The sequence below is a fragment of the Sinohyriopsis cumingii genome, chromosome 8 (genome assembly GCF_028554795.1).
Source record: "Sinohyriopsis cumingii isolate HCF-2022 chromosome 8, ASM2855479v2, whole genome shotgun sequence".
Classification (NCBI taxonomy): domain Eukaryota; kingdom Metazoa; phylum Mollusca; class Bivalvia; order Unionida; family Unionidae; genus Sinohyriopsis; species Sinohyriopsis cumingii.
In genome coordinates this window covers 10,376,677-10,402,679 of record NC_142968.1, presented here as the reverse complement: position 1 = coordinate 10,402,679, position 26,003 = coordinate 10,376,677, and the positions used below count along the sequence as shown (strand labels likewise).

The 26,003-nt window shown below is 33.5% G+C and overlaps 2 protein-coding genes across 4 annotated transcripts in view; one reads left to right on the top strand and one right to left on the bottom strand.

The window, feature by feature from the left end:
- LOC149792967 (dynein axonemal heavy chain 6-like) overlaps positions 1-19,255 on the top strand; it is a 246,874-nt gene extending 227,619 nt beyond the window's left edge. For all 3 annotated transcript variants that reach the window (XM_089966835.1, XM_089966833.1, XM_089966834.1), the window contains 7 exons: positions 899-1,020; positions 2,491-2,748; positions 5,026-5,118; positions 9,995-10,148; positions 11,535-11,698; positions 14,662-14,884; positions 16,688-19,255. In XM_089966835.1, the coding sequence (XP_089822961.1) occupies positions 899-1,020; positions 2,491-2,748; positions 5,026-5,118; positions 9,995-10,148; positions 11,535-11,698; positions 14,662-14,884; positions 16,688-16,791 (1,118 nt within the window). In that variant the 3' untranslated portion in view covers positions 16,792-19,255. The remainder of the gene's footprint in view (positions 1-898; positions 1,021-2,490; positions 2,749-5,025; positions 5,119-9,994; positions 10,149-11,534; positions 11,699-14,661; positions 14,885-16,687) is intronic.
- An 891-nt stretch (positions 19,256-20,146) lies between these two features.
- The window catches only part of LOC149792966 (lysozyme-like), a 6,006-nt gene continuing 149 nt past the window's right edge, over positions 20,147-26,003 (bottom strand). The window contains exons 1-4 of the mRNA XM_089966836.1: positions 25,996-26,003; positions 25,455-25,513; positions 23,062-23,173; positions 20,147-20,597 (exon numbers count right to left, since the gene is read on the bottom strand). The exon at positions 25,996-26,003 is cut by the window's right edge and continues 149 nt beyond it. Coding sequence (XP_089822962.1) covers positions 20,377-20,597; positions 23,062-23,173; positions 25,455-25,513; positions 25,996-26,003 — 400 coding nt within the window. The 3' untranslated portion in view covers positions 20,147-20,376. The remainder of the gene's footprint in view (positions 20,598-23,061; positions 23,174-25,454; positions 25,514-25,995) is intronic.

Below are 26,003 nucleotides of genomic sequence, written 5' to 3'. Positions count from 1 at the left end.
TATGTAACCTTGATGTCTACATACTGTGTATCCACACAGTTAGATAAACAGTATTTCTGGGGTCTTTTCTAGATTTGTTTTTATGGGTTTTAATGGCACTTTAAAAAATAGAAAAAATATTTTAAGAAAATATTGATTATACCACAGCATGGAAATTGGAGCTAGTTGCCTTTCCTAAGGACATGCCATGGTGCTTGCCTGGGCAGTTATTGAACCCAGGACCCTTGGATTATTAGTCCAATGCTCTACCAACTTAGATACAGGTTCTTCCTAGTAAAAATAGAATTAAATTTCAATGCAGATTCTATAACTAAAAATAATACATAGGTCAGATAATACTTTTGATTTGGGTCTGTATTTTTATGCCCACCTGCTTTGCAGCATGGACATTTTAATTGGGTTCAGTCAATATTTCTGTCCATCTATCCATCCATCCTTCCATCTTGAGAAGCTTTTTAATAAGAAGAATGCTGAATGAAATCTTGCTAGAATATGTGTATGGAGATCTGGATGACCAGATTAGACTTTTCAGCCATTACAGCAACTTTTCAAATTTTTGTATATGCCTGCCAACTGTCTGTCTATCCATACGTATGTACACCCATCCATCCATCTGTTTCTCTGTTACCTTTGTTATTTTTTGGATGATAATTTTAGTTTTAAACTATGTTGACATCTTTAAGGAAAACCCCATTACATTTGGAAATGCACATTTGTATGCAGACGTTAATAACCACCCTAAACAGTTTTTTGTGCCAGTGTTCCAATATTTCACATTTTTCTTAGCTTTTGATATCAAGTGTTACTTACGGGAATGTGCTAAATCTAAGGTTTTGTTGTGCATTGTTGTAAAATGTCAGAACGAATATTTTAATGTTTGACTATACCTCTTTTCCAGGTATTTACTATGCCCCTGAGTTTGAGACATTGACTGATTACAGACAGTACATTGAAAACCTACCACTGATTGATGAACCGGAAATATTTGGCATGCATGAAAATGCCAATATTGCCTTCCAGGTACAGTATAATTATTCTTATTTTCATGGTAGCAAAGAATGTTTTCAATAGATACCATATGTTACCTTCAAAATGGGTTGTCATTCGCCTTTGTGTTGATGTTGGTATTACCATAAGAGCATGAATCCTCCAGGGTGTGACAGTATTGCCTGTACAGTGGTCCTTGTGTTGATGTTAGTATTACCATAAGAGGCATGAACCCTTAAAGGTGTGACAATATTGCCTGTACTGTGGTCCTTGTGTTGATGTTAGTATTACCATAAGAGGCATGAACCCTTAAGGGTGTGACACTATTGTTTGTACTGTGGTCCTTGTGTTGATGTTAGTATTTCCGTAAGAGGCATGAACCCTTAAGGGTATGACAGTATTGCCTGTACTGTGGACCTTGTGTTGATGTTAGTATTACCATAAGAGGCATGAACACTTAAGGGTGTGACACTATTGTCTGTACTATGGTCCTTGTGTTGATGTTAGTATTACCATAAGAGGCATGAACCCTTAAGGGTGTGACAATATTGCATGTACTGTGGTCCTTGTGTTGATGTTAGTATTACCATAAGTGGTATCACCATTCAAGGGTATGACACATTTGCCTATGCTGTGGTTTTTGTGTTGATATTAGTATTACAACAATCACCATGAACCCTCAAGTGTGTGACACTATTGCATGTACTGTTTTCCTTGTGTACTTGTGAGTTATTCTTTTAGGCATGTAATTTTTTCTTACTATTGACTGCACTGAGAATTTTTTTCGTAGAAATTTAATCAGTACCCATTCAATTACTTTGTGAAATTTCATCAAAAAAGCTTTACAGTAAATAATGGTAATGAAAGCATGTATGACAGGCTGCAAGGCAAAACTTTAATATGCAGTAATGTTATAACATTGTTAGTGCAAAATATTGGAAACACAAAGTTAACATAACCTGTTATGCAGTAATTTTTCTCAAATGCAAAGAGACATTACATTTTGTCCTATATGGTGGAAGTTTTGACCATTTTTTTCTGTGTTTTGAAAACTAAGTTTTTAATAAGTTAATATTAGACTTGCTTGTGTTTTCTTGGTCACAATTATCTCCATTGCTGAGGGTATGGTAAATGTAAGAATTGTATCTGTTCATATTTGTCAGCCTGCCCTGGCACAAGCTGAACATAAGAACATCTTTGGAATCTGCATGCATGTCCATCTTTATATCCGTCAATATCCTGGATTAAGGTCAATGTTAAATATTTTTACTTTCTAACTTAATAGCTTAATGGAAATGGAGGATGTTGTTGTTTTTTAAAAAGTGTATTCATTTTTAGGAAATATAACTCCCACATTATTTTCAATTCCTATGAATTTAGATACCAATCTTGATGCTGGATGAAATCTCAAACAATTTTGTTTTTAACTAAGTTTGGGAACTTTAAAATTGTTTGATTATTTGAGTTAAAAATCCTAAAAATGTTGATGTTTAATTTTTATAGAGACAAGAAACCAATGCCCTGATTTTCACCATCCTGGATGTACAACCACGACTCTCTAGTGGTGGAGGTGGGAAATCAAACGATGAGATAGTATATGAGCTTGCAGAGAGTATCCTGGGCAAGGTCATGGATAAACTCGATATTGAGCAAGCGAATCAGGAAATGTTCCAGCCTGATGCAAAGGGACGGCTAAATTCACTCACCACTGTCCTAACACAGGAAGTTGATCGATTTAACAAACTGCTGAAAGTAATCAAGGTTAGTAATTAAGAAATGCTCTGTTGCTTATGTACTTCACAACATGTTGATACTAGTATAAGCAAAATGCTATGACCCTACAGAAACTAAATTTAAACCAAAAGGGGACACAATTTTGACCATTGAGTACAATAGTTCTTTCCTGTAATGAGTCTTACTGCTAGGAGATTTATATGCCATTAATCACATAAATATAATAACAATAATAGACTCTCATTAAACATTTTGCTATAAATAGCAATTATTAATGACCCAAATAATAGACCACTGAATATTGCATCTTAACATAGTTATTAAACCTTCCATGTGTCTGCAGCTAAACTATCATTTCATTTAACTATTATAATAAGAAAGTTGGCTTGCATCATGCTTCAGCAATGAAATTAAATTGCCATTCCATTACTAGCATGTAGTGTCCCCCATCGTCAGGAGAAAAGTGGACTTGGATCATGTGTCTATGGTTAAACTTCCATTCCATTTAAGAATGTACAGTCCCCCTTTGTAAAGAGAAAAGTGGGCTTACACCATGTGTCAGTGATTAAACTACCATGATTCCATCATTAACCTATACAGTCCAGCTTTATAACGAGAAAAATGGGGTGGCAAAAAAGAAAGAATAAAAATAAAATGAGGTTAAAAGAAACAGTAATTTACAAACTGTTATTTACATAGAGAATCTTGTATCATTTATATAAAATGTATGAAATTAGATGAATTTCGAGGTCTTGGGAAACAAAAAAGATTGGAACTGTTAAGTAATCAGATGAATTTTACGGTCTTGGGAAACAAAACAGATTGGAAATGTCTAGTAATTAGATGAATCTTTGAGGTCTTAGGGTACAAAAAAGATTGGAAATGTCTAGTAATTAGATGAATCTTTGCGGTCTTGGGGAACAAAAATGATTGGAAATGTCTAGTAATTAGATGAATCTTTGAGGTCTTGGGGAACAAAAATGATTGGAATTGTTCAGTTATTTGTATGAAGTTTAAAATTGATTTCATTCAGTAATATTACAGAGTAGTGAAATGACTTTTAAAATACACTTAGATCCCATACACATGTTGCCTTTCTCTTATATTACATCATGACATCACGTGTGTTGTCCTCAGGAGTTATTACACATGTGTAATATAAAGAAAACATGCAAACAGCGTTGAATTACAAAGGAAGGCACTGGTATGACAAATATCACCCAAGAACAGGTATTATTTGATAGAATTCACCTGGGAGTTAAGAAGTTTGAATGACCCAAACCACCTAAATTATCCCTATTGATCCCTATTGATAGAACCACCCTAAGATTTACACCAAAAAAGCTATTTTTTAAATGAAACTAAAAATGAAATGTGGAAATTCCACGAATTCAATTGTTTTAATGAGAATAAATTTGTGTGGCCTTAGGAAAAAAGACATTTTCATTATGACATAAATTTGTAGATTGGGGAAATGGTCATATTGGTATTTTAAATTTATGGATGGGGAATGACTCTTTCTTGGTAGTGCTTAACTTTATGGAATGGCATATGGGTCATCTTTGGTAGATAAATACATGGATTGGGGAATGGGTCATCCTTGCTACATAAATATGTGAATTGGGGAATGGGTCATCTTTAGTACATAAATATGTAGATTGGGGAATGGGTCTTTTTTGATACATAAATGCGTGGATTGAGGAATGGGTCTATTTTGGTACATAAATGTATGAATTGGCAAATGGGCCCTTTCGGTACTTTAATTAGTGGATCGTGGAATGGGTCTTTTTCTTTTCACAGAAGGATCTTTATTCATTATGTTTTTAAATTTGTGGTTTGTACCAACCATTAAATCCCCAAATATTGGTACCCCATTAAGTAATCCCATTAAATCTTAAATCCCCAAATATTGGTACCCCATTAAGTGATTCCATTAAATCTTAAATCCCCAAATATTGGTACCCAATTAAGTAATCCCATTAAATCTTAAATCCACAGATATTGGTACCCCATTAAGTGATTCCATTAAACCTTAAATCCCCAAATATTGGTACCCCATTAAGTAATTCCATTAAATCTTAAATCCACAAATATTGGTACCCCATTAAGTAATCCCATTAAATCTTAAATCCACAAATATTGGTACCCCATTAAGTAATAAACTTCTACCAACTTTCCACAATTTGTGACCTTTGAAAGTGATGCACTTCTGTTAATAATATCAGGTTTACAATCAAAGTCAAGATCTGTAACTGTCATTAGCCATATTTGCTTGGATTCACTATTGTCCTTTTTGTCCTTCAGAACTCCCTCGAGCAGCTCAAGAAAGCCATTAAAGGATTTGTTGTAATGAGTGAGCAGCTGGAGAAAGTCTACTACGCTTTCCTCAATAATCAGGTACTAGATTTTTCACCTTCAGATAGTTGTAGGCAGTGTTGTTGAGTGTGAGTATTTGTATTCCTGCAGAGAATAGGCAAGTCATATATATATATTATGCAATAAACTGACAACGAACAGTGCGAAACTAGTATCTAACGCCTGAGTGCTAGGCTATTATAGCCTATTAAGCAGATTTAGAGAATTATTTTAAAGAAAATGTGTCGGCTGCAAAAGATAATTTTATTTGCTCATGGCTTTCTTTTTCTAGTCTTCTTGGTTTCAATGTTCTAAGGTGGCACATCCAGTAAGATTCCTTTTCTTTCCTGGTTTGGGGACTCCAGTTGGGGTTGTGAGCAACTGCAATAAGTGTTATATCACTGAATGTGTGGCCAGAGGAGAAGTGTTCTGTTACTGGGCTTCTGTACAGCTTCGTTGTCATCCAATTGGATCTATGAAGGATGATCCTGTTTTGTAGCTTTTCAGTTTCTCCAACATAATGAAGGCTATAGATCTTACATGTGATGAGATAAATTACATTCTCTGTTTTGCACGTTTTGTTTTGACCATGTGTGTTTAATTTTTCTCTAGTCACTGTGCTAGAAAATGTTCTGGTCTCTATCATATGTTGACAGGTTTTGCACCTTTTATCGCCAGATTTATTGGGGTGGTCTTGATTAGTGTGATTGGCATTAGCTTCGCCCTGACTAGGATGTCCTTGAAGGTTTTGGGCCTCTGGTAGGCTACTACAGTTTGTTAGGGATGATTAACTTTCATGCATCTGACGATTCCACGATGGGCCAGTGTTTCCCTGCGATTTTACCTACTTTCGAGTTATCTGGATGGTAGGTCAGGATAAATGGTATCCTATCAACCTTTTCCTTCTTTCCATATTTTAGTAGGTCATCATGGTTTGTTTGTTTAGCCCGTTGGGTTACCTCTGTAATCAGGTCTTTGTCATAGCCTTGGTAAATTAAATGTTTAGATAGCTTTTCAGACCTTTTTAGGAATGTTTTATCGTCGAGCAAATTATGTGTATCCTCAGTGCCTGGCTATATGGGATGTTCCTAATGCGGTGTTTTGGATGACAGCTGCTTGGGAGGAGATACTGGTGTTTGTCTGTTGGTTTTGAGTAGATGTCTGTATGGAGTTTGTTTTCATTGTTAGTTTATTGCATTTATCTTGATCAATCCCTGACACAAGTGATCCTTTAATGGATATGATTTGTATTCTTTGTATATATATATATATATATATATATATATATATATACATAAATGACGATAAAAAGGATTAATAGTCCCTGTTTTCTAAATGAAGTTAAAATGATACACAGTTTTATTAGAATCATTTTTGTTCCATTCCCATCTCCCCTCTCATGCATGAGGGACAAATAAGCAAAAATCTAAAGTGAGTGAGAAAAACATGGCACTGGATGAAAACATTAAAACTGAACTTGTACCAAGTAACCTACAGTAATCTGGTTCATCGTAACGGTATGTTTATCTTTTCTTGGAATCTATCTACAGTGTTCATAATATCAATGTTACATTGTTGCAATTGCCAGTTGACACCAGGCATATATGTAAAATTTTTCAGTCACAAGGTGCACATATTGTATTGTTGTTGTTTCTTAAACCTATTATAATGTTGTAAAAATCGATTATTAATTATTAAGTATAAAAATGTTCAAATGGTTGCCACTGTCACTCTATCTCTCTCTCTCTGGATTATTGTAGCTAGATACGGGCACAAATTCATGAAAATACAAGCGTTGGGGATTTTTGCTTGTGTCATACAATGGTGACTCTGGACCTATGAATGTTGGTAAAGTTTAGTCAAACCATCCAAAGGGAGGGAGGGAGGGAGGAGGAGAGAGAGAGAGAGAGAGAGAGAAATCTCAATATATTTAAATATTTTAAGTACCTCTTGTTGGTTAATCATTTTGCTTAGTTTCTATTCAATGCTAATTTCTATATGCCAGTACGTGAATGTCTGACAGTTCAGGTTCAGTGTACAAGAAGCTAATTGTGTTTGTAGTGCACTACTTTCTTCATGAAAACCATATTTCATGTTTAAATTGTATACTCATTGTATACATTTTTCATTAAAAGGAAACTCGGCAAGCCTTGCTTCCTTTTAATGAAAAATGTATACATCTCGTGGTATATAATTGATACAGTATACATACTATATATATATATATATATATATATATATATATATATATATATATATATATATATACACACAGTGTGACCCTGCTACAACATGGCTGCTCTGTTATAACATGAAAACTGTTTTTCCTTCATAAAAGTACAAAAACTAACAAGTAAAAAGTTTATTCAGGGATCATGCTGCACTTTGCCAATGTTGAAAATTGTGATTTATTTTCCTTACTGGCAAAAACATATAGCATCTGGTGATCCCCCCCACTCATTGTTGGCTGTTTTAACTTGTGTATACAACTTGGGTTTGAAGCGAAGAAATTCAGAGGCACCATGAAAGGAAGCCGCAAATTCTGTATAAAACATGCTGAAATTTATATATTGTTATATAAATAAACTAATTACTCATATTGACTTACCACCTCATCGGTGCATTGTTATATCACAATCCACTTTTTCTGACATCTGGCCTGAGTACTGTATGCTGTACATAAGATCTCAGCATTTTTTATCAATATTTCTGGTAGCAGCAATCAATCAGACATGGTACTATCTCCTGATGGATCTTTCTTATGAAATAACATTAGTTTATCCGCCGCTCACTACTAATTAATATATTTATTTTGAGTAACCTTTGTGTGTGGATGGCAAGTAAAATTCCTCTTCATTTTACTCGTTATTTTAAACCCTTCAGAACGCTCATATTTTCTGTAATCTCCATTAGAACAGAACAGAACACCTGTTTATTCATCGTCTGTTGGCCTTTTGTTTAAAAAAAAAAATTCTGATGCATGCCTGAAAGGCGGTATCATACCACCACCAGAAATGTCACCCCCCCAACCTAAGAAACAAAACTGAAAATACAAAACAAAATAAAACAAAAACGGAGATCTACTTGTTTTTCTATTTATGCTACCGGGACTAGCTACAATGGACCAGCTTTTGAAGCTGGAAAAGTAACTGCTACAATCATCCAAATGACAGCTAATTACTTTTGTTTTTAAAATGTACCCAGAAAAAAAGTTTTGCTGAAACTTCAAAGAAAACTGATCACCTTTGAAACAGCAATCCTTCTATATAAATACTAAGCAAAGGAAAACAAAATCAGTCTCAATCAATGTTCTACAGTTATTTGATGTTGCCACAGCAATAAGAAACATACATCTGTTTGATCCTCCAATGCTGTCCTTTAATGGTAACTTCAATAACAGTCATGCACAATTCATCAAAGAAAGCCAACTACAATCTTCAATAAAAACAAATAACCTTTCATCAGAGGAAGTCAGCACCAAATTTAAATAAAAGCAATGGAATCTGATAAACTGTTGCATTTACCAAAGGAGCTGGAGTGCATTTATTGCACCATGAAAGGTTCATATTTGAGTGGGAAAAAAATTATGCTTACGGTAACTACTAATGGCAGTTTAAAACGCCATCAAGTTGAAGATGGGATATCTTGCAGTGTTTGTCAAACTTTTTAATTTGTTCAAGTTTTCATTTCCCTATCAATAGCCTGGGTAGCCTCTGCAAGAGGGTTCTTATTTCTCTAGCTGACCAAAATCATGGCCAATTTAAGTACATGTACATACGGCATGTTGACAGCTACAGCCATGTGCTACTTGTGACAATTGTAGTGAAGTTACAATTGGATATAGATCAAAATGAGGATTACCATTTTTAAAAAATATACGTGTTATTTTTGTTTTCTAATGTAATGTGAGACATATGAAGTTTATAACATGTGATCTATAATTGAATTTATGGATTTATTATATACAAGTACAGTACTTAACGGATTATGGATTGTACTACACAAATATTAGTTGTCTATATACAAATGTTTTTCTGACTAGTTTGTCTTCATTTATTTATAATCATGTATTTTTGCACCAGCTTTTATTACACCCCACACCCTACCCTCAGCCACCATAATTTAGGAAAATGCATCATTTTCGTCAACTGACTTGGTTGGTTATAACATGGTTCAGTCTATAATATGGCCAGGTTCTATGGACCCCAACCTTCCGTGTTATAGTGGGGTCACACTGTATGTGTATATATATATATATTTATATATAATAATACAGTTCATTTTATGTTTAGAAGCTCTTTTAAATGGCCATGATTTTGATAATGACAACGTAATAGTGAAAAAAATATGCCAGAAATGATATTTCATATCAGAATCAGAAAATTAAGTATATTACAAAAAATATTTCCACATCTTATTTAATGGCAATATTGCATAACTGTTTTGCTTTTAGCAATAATAATGTTTGCAGATTTATTTTTCCTGCTGAGTTTGCAAACATTTTATACATTCTGTTGAAATATGATTTATTTCCAGGTGTATTTTAACAACATACTATGGGTATATTTCTTCTGAATGCATTAGTTTTCCAGTTTCTTGGTGAGTATGGAAGAGATTGGTAGAGAATGTGAAAGTGCAGGAACACCATTATTGGCAGAAATTTCATACATTTTTACCATAGCATTCAAAATCAATGTCAACTCAGATCTGCCATGGTTTAAGTCACTGTAAGATCAAGGTTTACATTTTTTGCTTGATTTAATAAGGAATAACAAACAGAGAGGAGGCCAGTCTAGAAGCACTTTTAATATATGTTTGGACCAATCAGGGTGACATTTATGTTTTGGCAGACCAGGGTGACTGTTTTTCACTTGCAGAAGTGCTATACACCAGACAATAATAAAATTTCCATCCTCAGGTGCCAGGCATGTGGGCCAATGCAGCATACCCCTCTCTGAAGCCTTTGGCTAGTTGGGTTCAGGATTTGATCCTGAGGTGTTCTTTCATCAACAATTGGATCATGGTGGGACAGCCAAAATCCTACTGGCTTTCTGGATTCTTCTTTCCACAAGGTTAGTACCTTGTCACAACCTTCCTATAATAAAATCTGTTTATAGAGGACACACAGTGTACCACAAAATATGTCCCTATGGACTGGGGTCCTTTATATAAAAATGAAAGATCTATGAAAATTAAGAAAAGGGTTTTTTAAATGTCCTTTAGGTGCAGGTTCTGTTTTTATATGGGTATCTGTTAAAGAAGTTTTCATTGCACTTAGATTAAGTAAATATATACATAAGGGGTTAATACTTTATACAGAGGTGTCTGGTATAAGGAGTTAATACCTGTGGGCCTTTATTAATAGTCATCCTTTATACTGAGGATTATGAAATAAAGAGTTAATACATGTTGGCCGTTATTAGTAGTCATCCTTTATACTGAGGATTATGCAATAAAAGTTAATAAATGTTTGTTTATCAGTAGTCATCCTTTATACAGAGGTATGTGCTATAATGAGTTAATACATGTTGGCCATTATTAGTAGTCATTCTTTATACTGAGAATTATGCAATAAAGAGTTAATAAATGTTAGTGTTTATCAGTAGTCATCCTTTATACAGAGGTGTGTGCTACAAGGAGTTAATTCATGTTGGCCATTATTAGTAGTCATCCTTTATAAGGTATACTGACGTGTGTGCTATAAGGAGTTAATACTAATTGGCCTTTATTTAGTAGTCATCCTTTATACAGAGGTGTGTGCAGCTTAAGTAAGCTTTAACTATGCCTTGAATTTATAAATATATTTAATCTATGGGTTTTTTTCTTAAAAACTCTTGGCATCTTTCAAGTGGCCTTCATTAGGCATTGTGGGCGGCCATATGACTTCAGCCTAACCTGAGTATTAAATACATTATACCAAATTCACTTACATTTCCATGGTAACTCACTGTATATTGAAAAAGGCATAGTAACACATGCTAGTTATTATCCTCTTTGTATCAACTCATGCATGAATAGATTTGTAAAATACACTATTTTTCTTGAATCTGTTTTTTTTTCTGCCACATTCGCTCTGCTGTTGTTTCAATGTGAAGCAGTTTGGAGCTATTCAGTTTGCTTGCTGCCTCTTCTTTCATCTAATTTCTGAACAAAATATACATTTCACAAATATGATCTTCATATAAACAGTTTGAAAATAAATATAATGAGAAACAATTTAGATTTACCTTTTGTAACAGGTTTGAATACCAGTAATGCATTCTGTTTAAAATACCAAAATATGACACCTTAATATCCATCTGAAGTGAAATTAGAACATGTCAATAGGTCTTTCTAGTATGTGTAAAAACAAATCCCATTTGAAATTTTTTTAAGTTTAAACAATAATGTTTTCAGTTTTGTCATTTTCACAAAACTGCCAAGGCTTGAAAATTCCAAATATTTTTTTTGTTTTATAGGTTTCCTGACTGGTTCCCTTCAGAACTATGCCCGGAAGTACGATCTTCCTATTGACCACCTTAGGTTCAAATTCATTCCATTGCCTAAATTCCGTGATCAGAAGGAAGTAACACGACAGATGGCAGAACTTAAGTTTGGAGAAGAAATGGAAATAGATAAAGAGGTAAAGCCTTAAAACAGTCTCCATTTAGCCGTGGCTTTATCATTGAGAGACTTTCGGGTGATAATTGATTAAAAGTTTCTTTTGCATTGAGGAGCTAGTTTAGATGACATTTATCCTCATTCGGCTGATATTAAAAATTAAAGCAAGAACCTGTCAAAAGTAGTATGAGAAATTAACATTTTATATATGTACATCATATGTAATACACAGATCCAATGGATCATTTTTCAATAGTCTGAGATTTATTTATTTATTACCTACTGTACTGATATGCATTTTCTGATTTCATATCACATCAGTCCAATATAGCAAATTTCATGTAATTTTGTGTACACAAAAAAATAATTATTAATTTCAGTGTACAAAAAATTATTTGTAAAATAAGTAATTATCATTTGGGGGTACCGACCATGTACGAAAAATAAAGGGATCATACCTGAACAAGTTCTACGGAACACACGCTCCTCAACATATAAGTAATCGTATATTTTCTGTCTCATTCTGCTCTCAACTCAAGAATTTAATTACAACAATAATAAAAGCACTCAAAAAGATTTTTGTTGTTATTAGTGAATTAGAGAGAGAGAGAGAAAAAGGTGCTTATGTCTCAGTGTGAAAGCTTGTCTGCATTTAGAGCATATGTAGCTGTTATGTTGTGTAATGTTGGCAAAAAGATTAAGATGGTTTGAACATGTTCAACATGTATTAGTTATGGGTATTATTTATTAATAAATTGTACGCAACATTTTGAGTCCACATTGTCAAGAAATTAAGTGCAACCTGTATTACAACAGCAACAATAATTTCATTATCAAATTGCAATAAAAAATAAAGAACTTGAAATTACGTTTTAATTAATGAACATGAGCGCATGCATGTGTGTGTGAGAGAGATGTAACAAAATTTTGTCAGTTTACAAGACCATATTTATTCAGGGTGGTTTTTATTTTTTAGCTTTTGCAAAGAGAAAAAAGGCTATTTTCAGTTATCTGATGATTGTAATAATCCTCATGTATTACGACCCTACTATATTCCATTACCAATAAACACCGCTAAATCAACAAGCAGTTCTTGTATTAATTATGATGTACATTGTCACAACAACCACATGGCTATGCAGTGTTATTTACATGGTAATTAAACATGCTTAGCGCTTTGGTTATTCTAGTTGAAACCAAATTGAGGGCAAGAATCGACAGAAGAGGTGAAATCAGCAAGGCTGCCAGTAGGGAAATGAAAATATGTCAATGTGCTATTGAAGCCATTGTCCATACAGTTGATGTTATAAGGACAAGCGATCATATGCATTATTGTTATTCTAACTTGCCAACAAAGATAATAGTGGGGTATATCATAGAATAGATTTGCAATAAAATGTTAATTATATCCAAGTCAAAACAGAACAAGCACTTAAAAAATAGTATATGTATATATACGAATCAATTTAACAGTGTCCATGACTTTCAAATTTACGATGGAAAAAATGGGAAGGTTTTCACATTTTATGTTTGTATGACTATATTAAAACAAGAAGACTAGTTGACCAATGGTCTGTGGTCTTCACTTTAGCATGTACTGAGATGTAATTTTTGTTGGATAGAAAACATCAAAGGGATTCCAAACTCGTTTTAAAATGCACATGGTGTTTTGTAACGGTGAAGGACTTAATAAGTTGAACTAATTAACAATAATACTTAAAGGTAGGTCTGTGAAGTCCTTTGTCCATTTGTTAATAAACACCAGTAGATATTGTAATGACAATAAGAGAGCTAATGCACATGGGCGCTCACAGGATTTTTTTGCTGGGGGGGGGGCAGGCCTGGATTCAATAAGTCATGTCCAGGAGAGTTAGTTTAGTAAGGAGTCTGAAACTAAAGCTGATATTTACTAAGCTTTTTTAACTGAATCTTGTGACATATTTTCAGCTTCATTTGCATGATTAAACTTGTCAGAATATATATATATATATATATATATATATATATATATATATATATATATATATATATATATATATATATATATTTGCAGTATGATTTCGGGGGGTTATGTGATTTTCTATCTTTTTTCCTTAAGTAAATCTTCATAGTAGAAATTTTATGTCTGATAATTCAATGGATTTTTTCGAAAAAATACAAAGTGATATGTACAAAAAATTATGATACATTTAAATAATATTATTTTGATAACTGGATTGTGTATGAAAAATTAAAGGGTACAAACAAATACATGAAATACGGTATAGAAATACTTTCGTGACATAACATGAATGAACTCTACCCCCCCCCCCTCAATTCTCCAATGACTAGCATTATTAAGAGAACTGAAGCAAGTGGATTATTTAAATAAAAAGGCATCGGATTAGATTTCATTTAAATAGAGAAAAACATGAAATGCTTTGACGTGCAAAACTGTTGAATATTAGTTCTGCAACCAATATATACAAGGGCTTAAGTTCAACTGCTACCTTTTTGGCAGGGTCCTGAGATAAACTCATAGGAAGCTGGTACGTAAAACTGTCATGTAGAGAAATTATATGCTGATTAGACTTATGGCTTTCTCTTTGTAATTTTTCAAGAAAGTGAAGTAAGAGTTATGATTGGTTTTATGTTTTAAGGCACAGCAATAGAAGTAGGTTATTTAATGCTTATTTAGTCTCTGACACAATTTTAGTAATGTGTCTTGCCCAGCGATACACAGCTGCAGCCACTATCAATAAAAGTAGGTTATTTAGTGGTTATTTTGTCCTGACACAACTGGAGTAAAGTGTTTTGCCCCAAGACTCAGCACTGCCATCAACCCAGGTTGATCTGTGGTTGGTTAGGATTGGAATCCTCACCATTCGTAGCAATTAGTCAGGCACTCTGACTCCAAAGAACTGAGCCACTATAGTTCCTCAGTGATGAAAATGCTCTGTATATGCCAATATTTTGTTTATTTTTGCTGACTTTTTATTCCAACAGGTTCATAAGCCAGAAGATGGTGTACTGGTGCATGGTTTGTTCATGGACAGTTGTCGATGGGACATAGAAAGAATGATGTTAACTGATGCTGTTCCTGGTGTTATGAACTCTGTGCTACCAATGTTGCATATGGAACCACAAATGGACTTTGTTCCCAACCCAGCAGATTATAATGCTCCTCTGTACAAGACATCAGCCAGAGCTGGTGTGCTATCCACCACAGGTAAATACATGTACTAAAATCCCTAATCCCTAATCTCTAATCTGTACTTTTTGCAGAGGTGGTGTGCTGTCCACCACCAGTATATGCATGGACTCAAATCCCAAATTTCTTCTTGTGTAGAGCAGGTGTGCTGTCCACCACAAGTATATGCATGGACTCAAATCCCAAATTTCTTCTTGTGTAGAGCTGGTGTGCTGTCCACCACAAGTATATGCATGGACCCAAATCCCAAATTTCTTCTTGTGTAGAACTGGTGTGCTGTCCACCACTGGTGGTGACTCAGATCTATAATTTCTTCTTGTGTATTGCTGGTGTGCTGTCCACCACAGGTATATGCATAGACTTAAATTCCTAATTTCTTTTTGTGTAGAACTGTTGTGCTGTCCACCACTGGTAGATACATGTACTCAAATCCCAAATCTGTTCTTATCTTGCCTACATTGTAAGAATATAGATATAAGTATTTATTTTTTATGATTACAATGTGGTTTATGACCTCAGTTATAAGATTTTGTGTCGAGCTGGTATGCTGTCCACCATGTGTAAGTTCATGTTCCAGAATTACCAAAATCCTTCATATGTTCTTGTCATAACTACATTATAAGACAGTTACGACATGCATACCTGTTTATGTGGACGACAGTTGGGTTTTTGGCAACTAGCATAACGTTTTGATGATTGTATTGAAGTTTTACAAAATGATAGCACTTACATTACAACATGCTCTGAAGACATCATTTGAGAAAAAAGATAGTGTCACATTGGTTGTATAAATGTTTTGCAAACACACATCGAAAACTACTAAATGTCAACAAATTAAATTTGGTCTGCATACTTGTATCTTTATGTTGATGACCAGAGCAGATTTTCAGTTTTTTAAAGCCATTTTTGAATTATTTGAATATAGATATTTTTATAAATCCTTGTTAGCATGACTAAGCAAAAGTTAATAGAGTGAGAAAAGTCAAATTTTGTGGGCATATATGTCACTATATATAGATTGTCAAATTTTGTGGGCATGTATGTCACTATATATAGATTGTCAAATTTTGTGGGCATATATGTCACTATATATAGATTGTCAAATTTTGTGGGCATATATGTCACTATATATAGATTGTCTGATTAGATTTCTGGGCCACTATATTAACTTTTCAATTTTTTCATTTCATTTTAAACTATTATAAAACCTTGTTAGCTAATTGAAGCAAAAGCAATTTGAGGTGAAATTCGGTGTACGTATGTATCAAATGACTATCACGCAATTTATAAAAATTTACAACGTTGTCACATTTTTTTTCAATTTTTTTATATTTAGAATTTTTGGCTGCAGTGTGAGCATCTATATATATATATATATATATATATATATATATATATATATATATATATATATATATATATATATATATATATATATTTCTTACAAACATAGCCAACATATTAAAGTGATCATTACTTTTTTATGCATTGTGTCTTTTATATGATATGATCACTACATTTTTTGTTGCATTGGTTAATAATTCTTTTATCTCATCCTTCTTGCAGAATTTTATCCCATTTAGGCCCCATTTGCAGATAAGTTTTCCCATTTAGGCCCCATTTGCAGATAAGGTTATTTTCATCCATGAATGAGTATGAATTTGTATTAAATGTTTGGCAAATAAGACTGATTTGACTTACCTTTCAACAGTACAGGCATATTAAAAACTTTTCTGCATGTTTGCCTTTTGTCCAGTTTTTAAAACTGACCATGTTTTGCTTTTGTAGTCATGACAATATTTTTTTAAAAATGTATTCCAGGTCACTCTACAAACTTTGTGGTAGCTGTCCACCTCCCCTCTTTAGAGTCCCAAGACTACTGGATAGCAAAGGGAGCTGCCCTCTTGTGTCAGCTGGATGAGTAGACAGGGGAATTCACTCTAACAGACTTTAGTTGAAAAGGGACTTTCAGTCGTAAAAAGAGCAGTGACGTGCTGTTTTCATTTCATTTCTTGAGTGAGCTGTGTTATACAGTCTAAGGAGGAAATGGGATTTATTTTGTGCTATCTTTTAAGAGTTCTTTAGTTTATTTTTTAATTTTTAAAAGATTTACCATTAAGGACTTACAATATTTAAAAAAATAGCAGTGTTAAATAATCTCACAAAGTATTTATCGATACTATTGTGATTAGAACCCAGCGATTATCACAAGTTTAATAATAGATATTTTTATATTACAAGTGCATTTAAAAATACATGTAGGTTTTTCAAATTAAATCTTAATGTATGCAGGATCTTTTTGACCACTTGATGACCCTGTGTCTAAATAAACTTCATCTCTTCCAGTTTTTGCTCTCATTAGAGATCTATATTTTCATATACATATTTTTAAGTCATTATTGTCCACAATATTTGTACAAATGGAGGGTGCATTAAATTGACCTGTCCATCCATTCTTTCTTTTGTTCATCCATCACACTTTAGTTTCCACACAACAACTCCCTTAGCTAGTAATGGATTTCAACCAGATTTTTGATGTAGCGTGATATTTATGCTACTATGATGACTGATCTTGACTGTCATCGTTATTGGTCATCATTTAGTCAAATTATGACCTTTGATTGTTAGACATACCTATGTTTGTTTTTGTACAGTAATTTTCTACTTTTATGCAGCTTGATATTGGTGAGACCTTGGTTGAATTTGATTGTCGGCTTTCCATGTTTTCAATTAGCAGTTATATCTCCTTATTGTCAGATTTTCCCAGAATAAATTTGTTGAATATTATTTGCTTTTTTTCAACAAGATTGAGTATCCTGCTTGATATTGATTTGAACTTTCTTGAGCTTTGATTCTCAGAATTCTGCATATCATTTTGCCAAGATATAGTCCCCAACTGTTAGACCCATCCACTTTTAATTTATCACAGTAACCCTGTTAATTGTCTATGGATTTCAACCAAACATAACATGCAACTTAATTTTCATGAGCCCATGGAGGAGTTTGATTGTCAGTGTTCTGCATTGTTTGACAGAGTTATATAGTCTTTGATTGTCAGACCCATTCACTTTGGTATCTGCAAATTAGGTACCCAGATTATTTTATTGAATTTAAACCAAATAAACTTAGGATGAGTTATGATCATTTGGTTGAGTAGTAGTCCCTGGTTGACAGACCCACCCACTTTAATTTCAGTACAATTCCTTCATTATGATTGGATTTCAACCAAATTTAGTAGACGGTTTCCAACCAATTTCATTTGTTAGGATTCTCTGCCATTTAGCAGAGTTGTGGCCTCGGATTGTTAAACTCAACTACTTTCATATCTGCACATGACTGACTCATTTGATTATTTTAAAAATTTAACAGGCACTTAAATATTGATGATTTCTGCTGAGTTTGATTGTAAGTGTTGCTTAGGTGCATACTTGGTGTGCAACATTCATCTTTTGGCGTGGTTATCTTATATTGTCAGACTCACCAACTTTCCTATCTGCCTAATAACTCCAATTGTATGCCAGTTTATGTTGATGATATCTTGGCTTAGTTTGATTTTTTTATGCAGTCTGGTTCATCATTTATCAAAGTTGAGGACCCTGAAAGCTGGACCCACCCTTTTCGGTGTCTGTACAGTTCCCTTAGTTATTATTGTTTTATTTTAAGACATTTTTATATGCATATGTTTACTGACATAACTTAATCAGAATTTGATTGTTGGCTTGAAATTTCATTGCTTAGTGGGGTTATGGCCAGTAAATGCTGGACCAAAATATTTTGTATTGGTGAGACCTGACCTGGTTCCATTATCAGTCGTTAACATCAGTAGTGTCTGCCTTTTTAATATGTACACTAATCACCTAGTGATTCCTTTACAAATGTCTTCTACTTCCAACAAAAAGCAAGGGTAATCAGTTCCTGGAATTCGCTTGATAATTTCACATTTAAGCAATTGATTGGTATCAGCTAATGTATTTTTACAAGTATTCTGTCCAGTTACTTTGTTTAAAATGGGATTTGAAAAGTTTGCTACATCTTTTCAATTTATATTAATTGACATATATTTTAACTTTTTCATAATGAAATATAACTTATAGTTGCACAAATTTATTTTTTATTTGTAATCTGATAATATATGTATTAAATAATAGTCACAATTTACCTTGACTTTGACGATATAAATTATGGAACATAGTACATACACAATGCATGTACCTTTTCCCAGGAATAAGTATATAGAGAAATGTACGTAAATGTGTTAAAAACAAATTGCATTTCTTTAATTGTAAATATTACAGGTTCCTTTTGTACAGTAACTATTTTTATGTTTTATTTCACAATGTCTGTGATAATATGATATAAAAGTTTGATAAATAAAATTTGTGAACAAAATATGAATGTATCATCATTTTCTTTATTTACTCAGCACTGCACTCACTATAAAACCCTTCACTATAACATGGTTCCTGTTATAAGGCAAGTATGGTTGGAATTATATAATCTACTTCATTATAATGTGATCTCACTATAAAGTGGTAACCTCCACTGCTACATTAGATGGTGTTATATTGAGAGAATGATGTATATCTTTGAATCATATATTGTTACAAGAATGGAATTTAATTGATGATTCCCATCAGAATTTCAAGGTTTCCATTAAAGATCAGAAATAACAGTGAATGTGAAAGTAGCATCATGTTGATTGAAAGGAACTTTTTTCACCTTAAATGATGAAAGATGTAAATAACACATGCACTTGTCGCTTTGGTTCCTGTTATTTCATGAGAATCACATTCAATTTCATTTCAAAAACTGAAACTGTTACTCATGACAACCAAGTTTCCAATTATGTTGTGAAGAAATTTAGTTTTTAAAACATCACATATCCTAAAAATTTGAAAAAAACAGCTTGATTTAGACAGTATAAAATTGTGTTTAGTTTTTAATCTAATTAGTTTTCTTTAAAAATGGGCTATCTTACAGTAATTTGTTGTGAGGATGCATACAATAATTCATCACAGCATGATGTCAGTGTTCTGATTACTGAGTAATAAAGTGAATTTGATATCTGTCAGTTGAGAAGCAGTCTACTATTTTGGCACACTTGATTTTATTCTTATATGTTGAATACATGCATGAAGAATAGTCTACCATACCTGTGTGAGAATAACTTTTGTTCTGTTGGTCATTTTTTCTCTTTTCTCTTAAATGCGTACACACAATGTAATGGGACAATGAATATCTAAAGCATATCAGGATTCAAGTTTTTGAAGCAGTGTCCACTTTCATTCAATGTGTATACTTTATTTCAGGGAAATATAACCAAAATGGAAGATAGCACAGGTTGAAATAATCAAGCACATGGTTACTATGTATCAAGCATTGTTCATTTTGATGCATTTTCCATGTATTTCATAGCAGTCAAGTTAACTATATAAATTTAAGTGTTTTAGCCCCAGGGAAAACTTGTTTTCTAGGGACTTTTCCAGTTTTGCCCAATACAGGTAGCATTTTTAGCGCCATGGTAAGCCTGTTTCTAGGCACTTTTTCACTTTAGCCCAGTACACATCTGTACTGTTTTTCCTAGTCGTACATCCATTCGGTCCCCCATTGTGTAGCCTGGCCTGAAATTCACAATCACTGGAACAAGGGCCAATACGGTTCTGGTATCGAATACGGTACTGCCTCATGCAGTACTCGGCACATGTCTTATTACTGGCACATTCTTTCCAGCCTGGAAAAGAGAAAATAAAAATGAACATTTTGTAATATGATAATGAGGCATGTCTCGGCTGATTTGATACATATCATTTCATAACACAAGTTAATTTTCATGTCAGAATTTATGCGCCAGTAAAGAATAGATTTTATTTAGGACAATCCATTTATGGAAATAAACTGCCACTTAATGATTTATTCGGAAATCTTTTATTGATTATAATAAACTTTCTACATGATCTTACGTGGGTTTAATGCCCTTGCTACACCACCGTCTTAATTGATTATTTTGTTGTCATTTGGGGAGTTCTATGCCAAGTACAAGATTTTTCTAGGTTTTATTAGTAATAGAGTGATAAAAGGCAGTTCTTGATGTCTTCAGAGCCTTTGATGAAAATCAGCCAACCTTTGGTGAACTTTCATGTAGCATACGTGTTCGATGTTGAATCTGAACAAATATAGTGAAAGTATCAATGAGGGCAATGTAAGAAATGTTGGGGGAGTGTTATTACTCTGCGGTCACAAACTAAGTAACACAAAATAAAAACAAAACCAACAAGTTTTGTAAAAAATTTAATTATCAAAGTAACAATGTGAGAGGAACTTAAGTATTATGAAGTGAATCCAAGCTAGTCCTTATAATGGTCTGTAAAATTCGTAAATGAATCAAAAGTTCCTTATAAATTTTAAAACTGGAAATGTACCGGTCCTCTAAATACTGTGATGTCAAGATGGCATTGATCAGAATTCCTTTGAATAATTGATAAAAGTTCCAGAATAAAATTAAGTCCTAATAATGAGCACTTTCTATTCAAACTAAACAGTCCAAATAAATGTTTTTCTTCTCAAATAATATCTAGGTGCAACATGAAACTCGTCTGCAGACTTACAACAGGAACACTATAACTCTGAATGACTCCGAACTGATTGCTTAAATCTCTCCTTATATACACTGTATATTGAAACCCAGTGTGACAGAATACACTAATTATTTTGCGTTGATTTGGCCTATTTGTGTGACCTAGCCCAAACAAAGAGAAGTTACAGAATTGTTCTATAAACTTTGGAATCCCATCAGCCAATGAGAATTTATGCCATAAGCGCCATTTAAGTCTTATTATTAAGATTGTTATTAATAAATGTCAATACATATGTAAGCATCTATTTATAGATCCTATGCAACTACTGTGCTCTTAAGATACTCAGGTCACATAGGCAGAATTAACTAGAAATAGTCTGTATACATTACAGCCATGAATAACTAACTAGAAATAGTCTGTATACATTACAGCCATGAATAACTAACTAGAAATAGTCCGTATACATTACGGCCATGAATAACTAACTAGAAATATTCTGTATACATTACAGCCATGAATAACTAACTAGAAATAGTCTGTATACATTACGGCCATGAATAACTAACTAGAAATAGTCTGTATACATTACGGCCATGAATAACTAACTAGAAATAGTCTGTATACATTACAGCCATGAATAACTAACTAGAAATATTCTGTATACATTACAGCCATGAATAACTAACTAGAAATAGTCTGTATACATTACAGCCATGAATAACTAACTAGAAATATTCTGTATACATTACAGCCATGAATAACTAACTAGAAATAGTCCGTATACATTACAGCCATGAATAACTAACTAGAAATATTCTGTATACATTACAGCCATGAATACAAATTGTAAAAATTAGATAAAATCACGTACCAGGAGTTACAAAAAAGCATAGATATGCATAATAGGTTGGAGAGCAATGGAAAGCATGAACACAACCCAGAGAGTGACAGTGAAGACGAGGATGAGAGGTATTATGCAATAATTCCAGGAATCTTGATAGACATTGACATACAATGATTTTACAAGAGTGATAACGACGAAGAGGAATTTGAGGGATTTGAAGCAATAGATGGAACTCCATCAACAAAGCAATTTTTAAATAGTCTTTAAATAAATCAGAAAGATATGCTTTAAACATTGCCACTGTTTTCATTCACTATCCAAAATGGCCAACTGTAGTTGCATTTGTGAAATGGAGAAAAATTATCAAGACTTTAAGATGTATTATATATCCTCTCATACATGGTCGAAAATTAGGGGGTGGGGTGCTTTACACACCAAAATATAGTAGTTCATGCTTTGTACATTATATAATACTTCATATTTTCTTATTTTGTATGTAAGCAGAAAAAGGGTAATAGGAGAGGATTCCTCTTAGAGATATAACTTATTCTGGAGTCATTCAAAAAGCATAGTTCACATTTTAAGTCAAACATCTGGTATATTCCACGGAATATGTTTATTAAAGCACTCTGTGATGTTGTGTGTCTGTGTGTGTGCATATGGGTGGTTGGGTATTAGTAATTTTTCCCTTCCTTTGCAGCCAGGAACAATGTTTGTGAAATACTCCTATTTTATATAACACTCCAAGTGGACACTCATTAAAATAATCTACTCACTTGGACCTGGTTTTCCACAGTCATTCCAGTAGGGGTCTTTTATCTGGTAAGGGCCACATGAGAGTGACCCCAGGTCCATCACACATTTTGGGTCTTTACAATCAGACTCCACCTGAAGAAAAATAATCTTTGTGAAACAAGGCTAAAACTCATGCATTGTCATGCAGATTAAGTTTGATCTCTTTCAAAGAAAATAAAGTTTGAAGGTCTCTCAAATTCATGTCCAAGACAGCGTCATTCTTCTGCTATTCAGCGTTTTGTTTACTGCTTTTTATTTAAGCAAGTTTGAGACCTTGTATTCCAATTAATGTTGACATGCAACATACAAGTTTTCATTTTATTTGGGTATTAACTTTGAAATATGCAGATTGTCTTTTTGGTGGGGTGTTTCAAAAAGAGGGCTTCTAGAACAACGTCACTGTGTGTGTGTGTGTGTGTGTGTGTGTGTGTGTGAAATTTGTTTTGCTGTACAAGCTATTTATATGGACAGTGCAAGAAAACTTGTAAATTTTAATCAGAACCATCTTGTGTGGGGTAAGTGAACATTGTTAATTGTAATTATAAAATGTATTACATCCAGTTGTGTTACAAAATAGCATGCAAGGGACAATGTATTAAAGCCAGTTGTGTTACAAAATAGCATGCAAGGGACAATGTATCAAAGCCAGTTGTGTTACAAAATAGCATGCAAGGGACAATGTATCAAAGCCAGTTGTGTTCAAAATAACATACAAGAGACAATGTGTTAAAGCCGGTTGTGTTACAAAGAAATATACAAGAGACAATACGTCAATGCCAGTGGTGTTACAAAATAGCATGCATAAGACAGGGTGTTAAAGCCGTTGTGATGAAAATAACAAAATATTAAAGCCAGTTGTGTACAAAATAGCATACATAAGACAGGGTTTTAAAGCCGTTGTGATGAAAATAACAAAATATTAAAGCCAGTTGTGTACAAAATAGCATACATAAGACAGGGTTTTAAAGCCGTTGTGACGAAAATAACAAAATATTAAAGCCAGTTGTGTACAACATAAGACAGGGTGTTAAAGCCGTTGTGATAAAAATAACATGCATGAAACAAAATATTAAAGCCAGTTGTGTACAAAATAGCATACATAAGACAGGGTTTTAAAGCCGTTGTGACGAAAATAACAAAATATTAAAGCCAGTTGTGTACAACATAAGACAGGGTGTTAAAGCCGTTGTGATAAAAATAACATGCATGAAACAAAATATTAAAGCCAGTTGTGTACAAAATAGCATACATAAGAAAGAGTGTTAAAGCCGTTGTGATGAAAATAACATGCAAGAGATATTGTGTTAAAGCAAGTTACATTACACGAGATGGTATTATAAAAATGTACAAGCGGTCTCACACAATCTATATAAATAGCTGGAATAGCAAAATTAGTTCGACCACCAGTCTTAAAAACCTACTTTCTAAACATCTTTCTATGGAATTTATTTTCAATATTTACAAGTGGTATCAAACTCATATACTATCTACTAAAACAGTACAAGAATGACAAATTGCACGAGGTCTTGCAGATTTACTTAATGTTCCATGATGTGTGAATCAAATTGGAAATCTATTAATTCGACTGTCGTGCTCTTTTCCACAAATGCTTCATAAGAGGATACATAGATGAAATTATTGGAAGTAACTCGGTTGTCTTCACTGATTCTAAAGTTTTAATAATTAATTTTATATAACTTTTGCAGATGTAAACATCTTAACTTTATCTATAATTTGCTATATGCTAATGTCCACATTTACATGGAAGGGTCTGAATTCCTAAAGTATTTTTAGTAAATTTGATATTTACATTTTAAAATGTTTACTCGTCGAAATAAAGCTATTATTGTGCTGACGTTCCATGGTACATATATATAATGTATATACATCAACACTAACCTGCCTATTTATCTACTGACATACCTGGCTAAATTTCTGCCTGCATTCCTACTTACCAGCTTGTTTCCTTCTTACTCCTCTGTTGCGGATTTACTAAGAAGTTGTGCAATTGTACATACCACCCACCCCATATTATTGTTTCTTCCCACGTGTTCTGTATGAAATCAACATTGAACAACCATAGAGTGGTCAGTTTTGCAAGTTTGTGTATATATGTGTATGTGTGTGTATGCATGTGTGTATATACATGTGTGTGTATGCATGTGTGTGTATGTGTGTGCTTGTGTGTATATACATGTGTGTGCATGTGTGTGTATGTGTGTGCATGTGTGTAATCATGTGTGCATGCATGTGTGTATATACAAGTGTGTATGTGTGTGTATGCATTTGTGTATGCATGCATGTGTGTATGTGTGTGTGTGTGTTTATGCATGTGTGTATACGTGTGTGTGTATGTGTGTGCATGTATACTTGCCATGCAAATACAATGTAAACATTCATTCGAAATGTCTGCAGATGACTTCCTGATTGCACCTGAAAATTGCAGTAATACATTAATGAGTTTCAACAGTACGTGGCTTGTATCAAAGTGTAATTTTCACAGAGTTTAAGATTATATTTAATGCATTGTTTCTCCCCAATGCTAAACACATTCTATGCGCTTACCAGTATGTATACGTGTGTGTGTGAGATGATAAACAGTGGCCTTAAATAGACAGTGATAAAACAATCATATTGGAAACATGAAAACAAATATTTACTAGAGGAATAATAAAATACTGATTGAGATTGAAAGCAATTTGAAGTACTGCTACATCGATGGCTTTCGATCGCAAATACGTGCTTTCACTCACCCGTCCACCGCCACTGCAGACCTCTATCCCCGCGGTCACGGGTCCTCTTTTTGTGGTGGTGGGAGACGGACGTTTATAAAGTGCGGATACTGATATAAAGTGGGGTATAATAACCTCTCTCTCTGTGTGTGTGTGTGTGTGTGTGTGTGTGTGTGTGATTACCTGTCGGC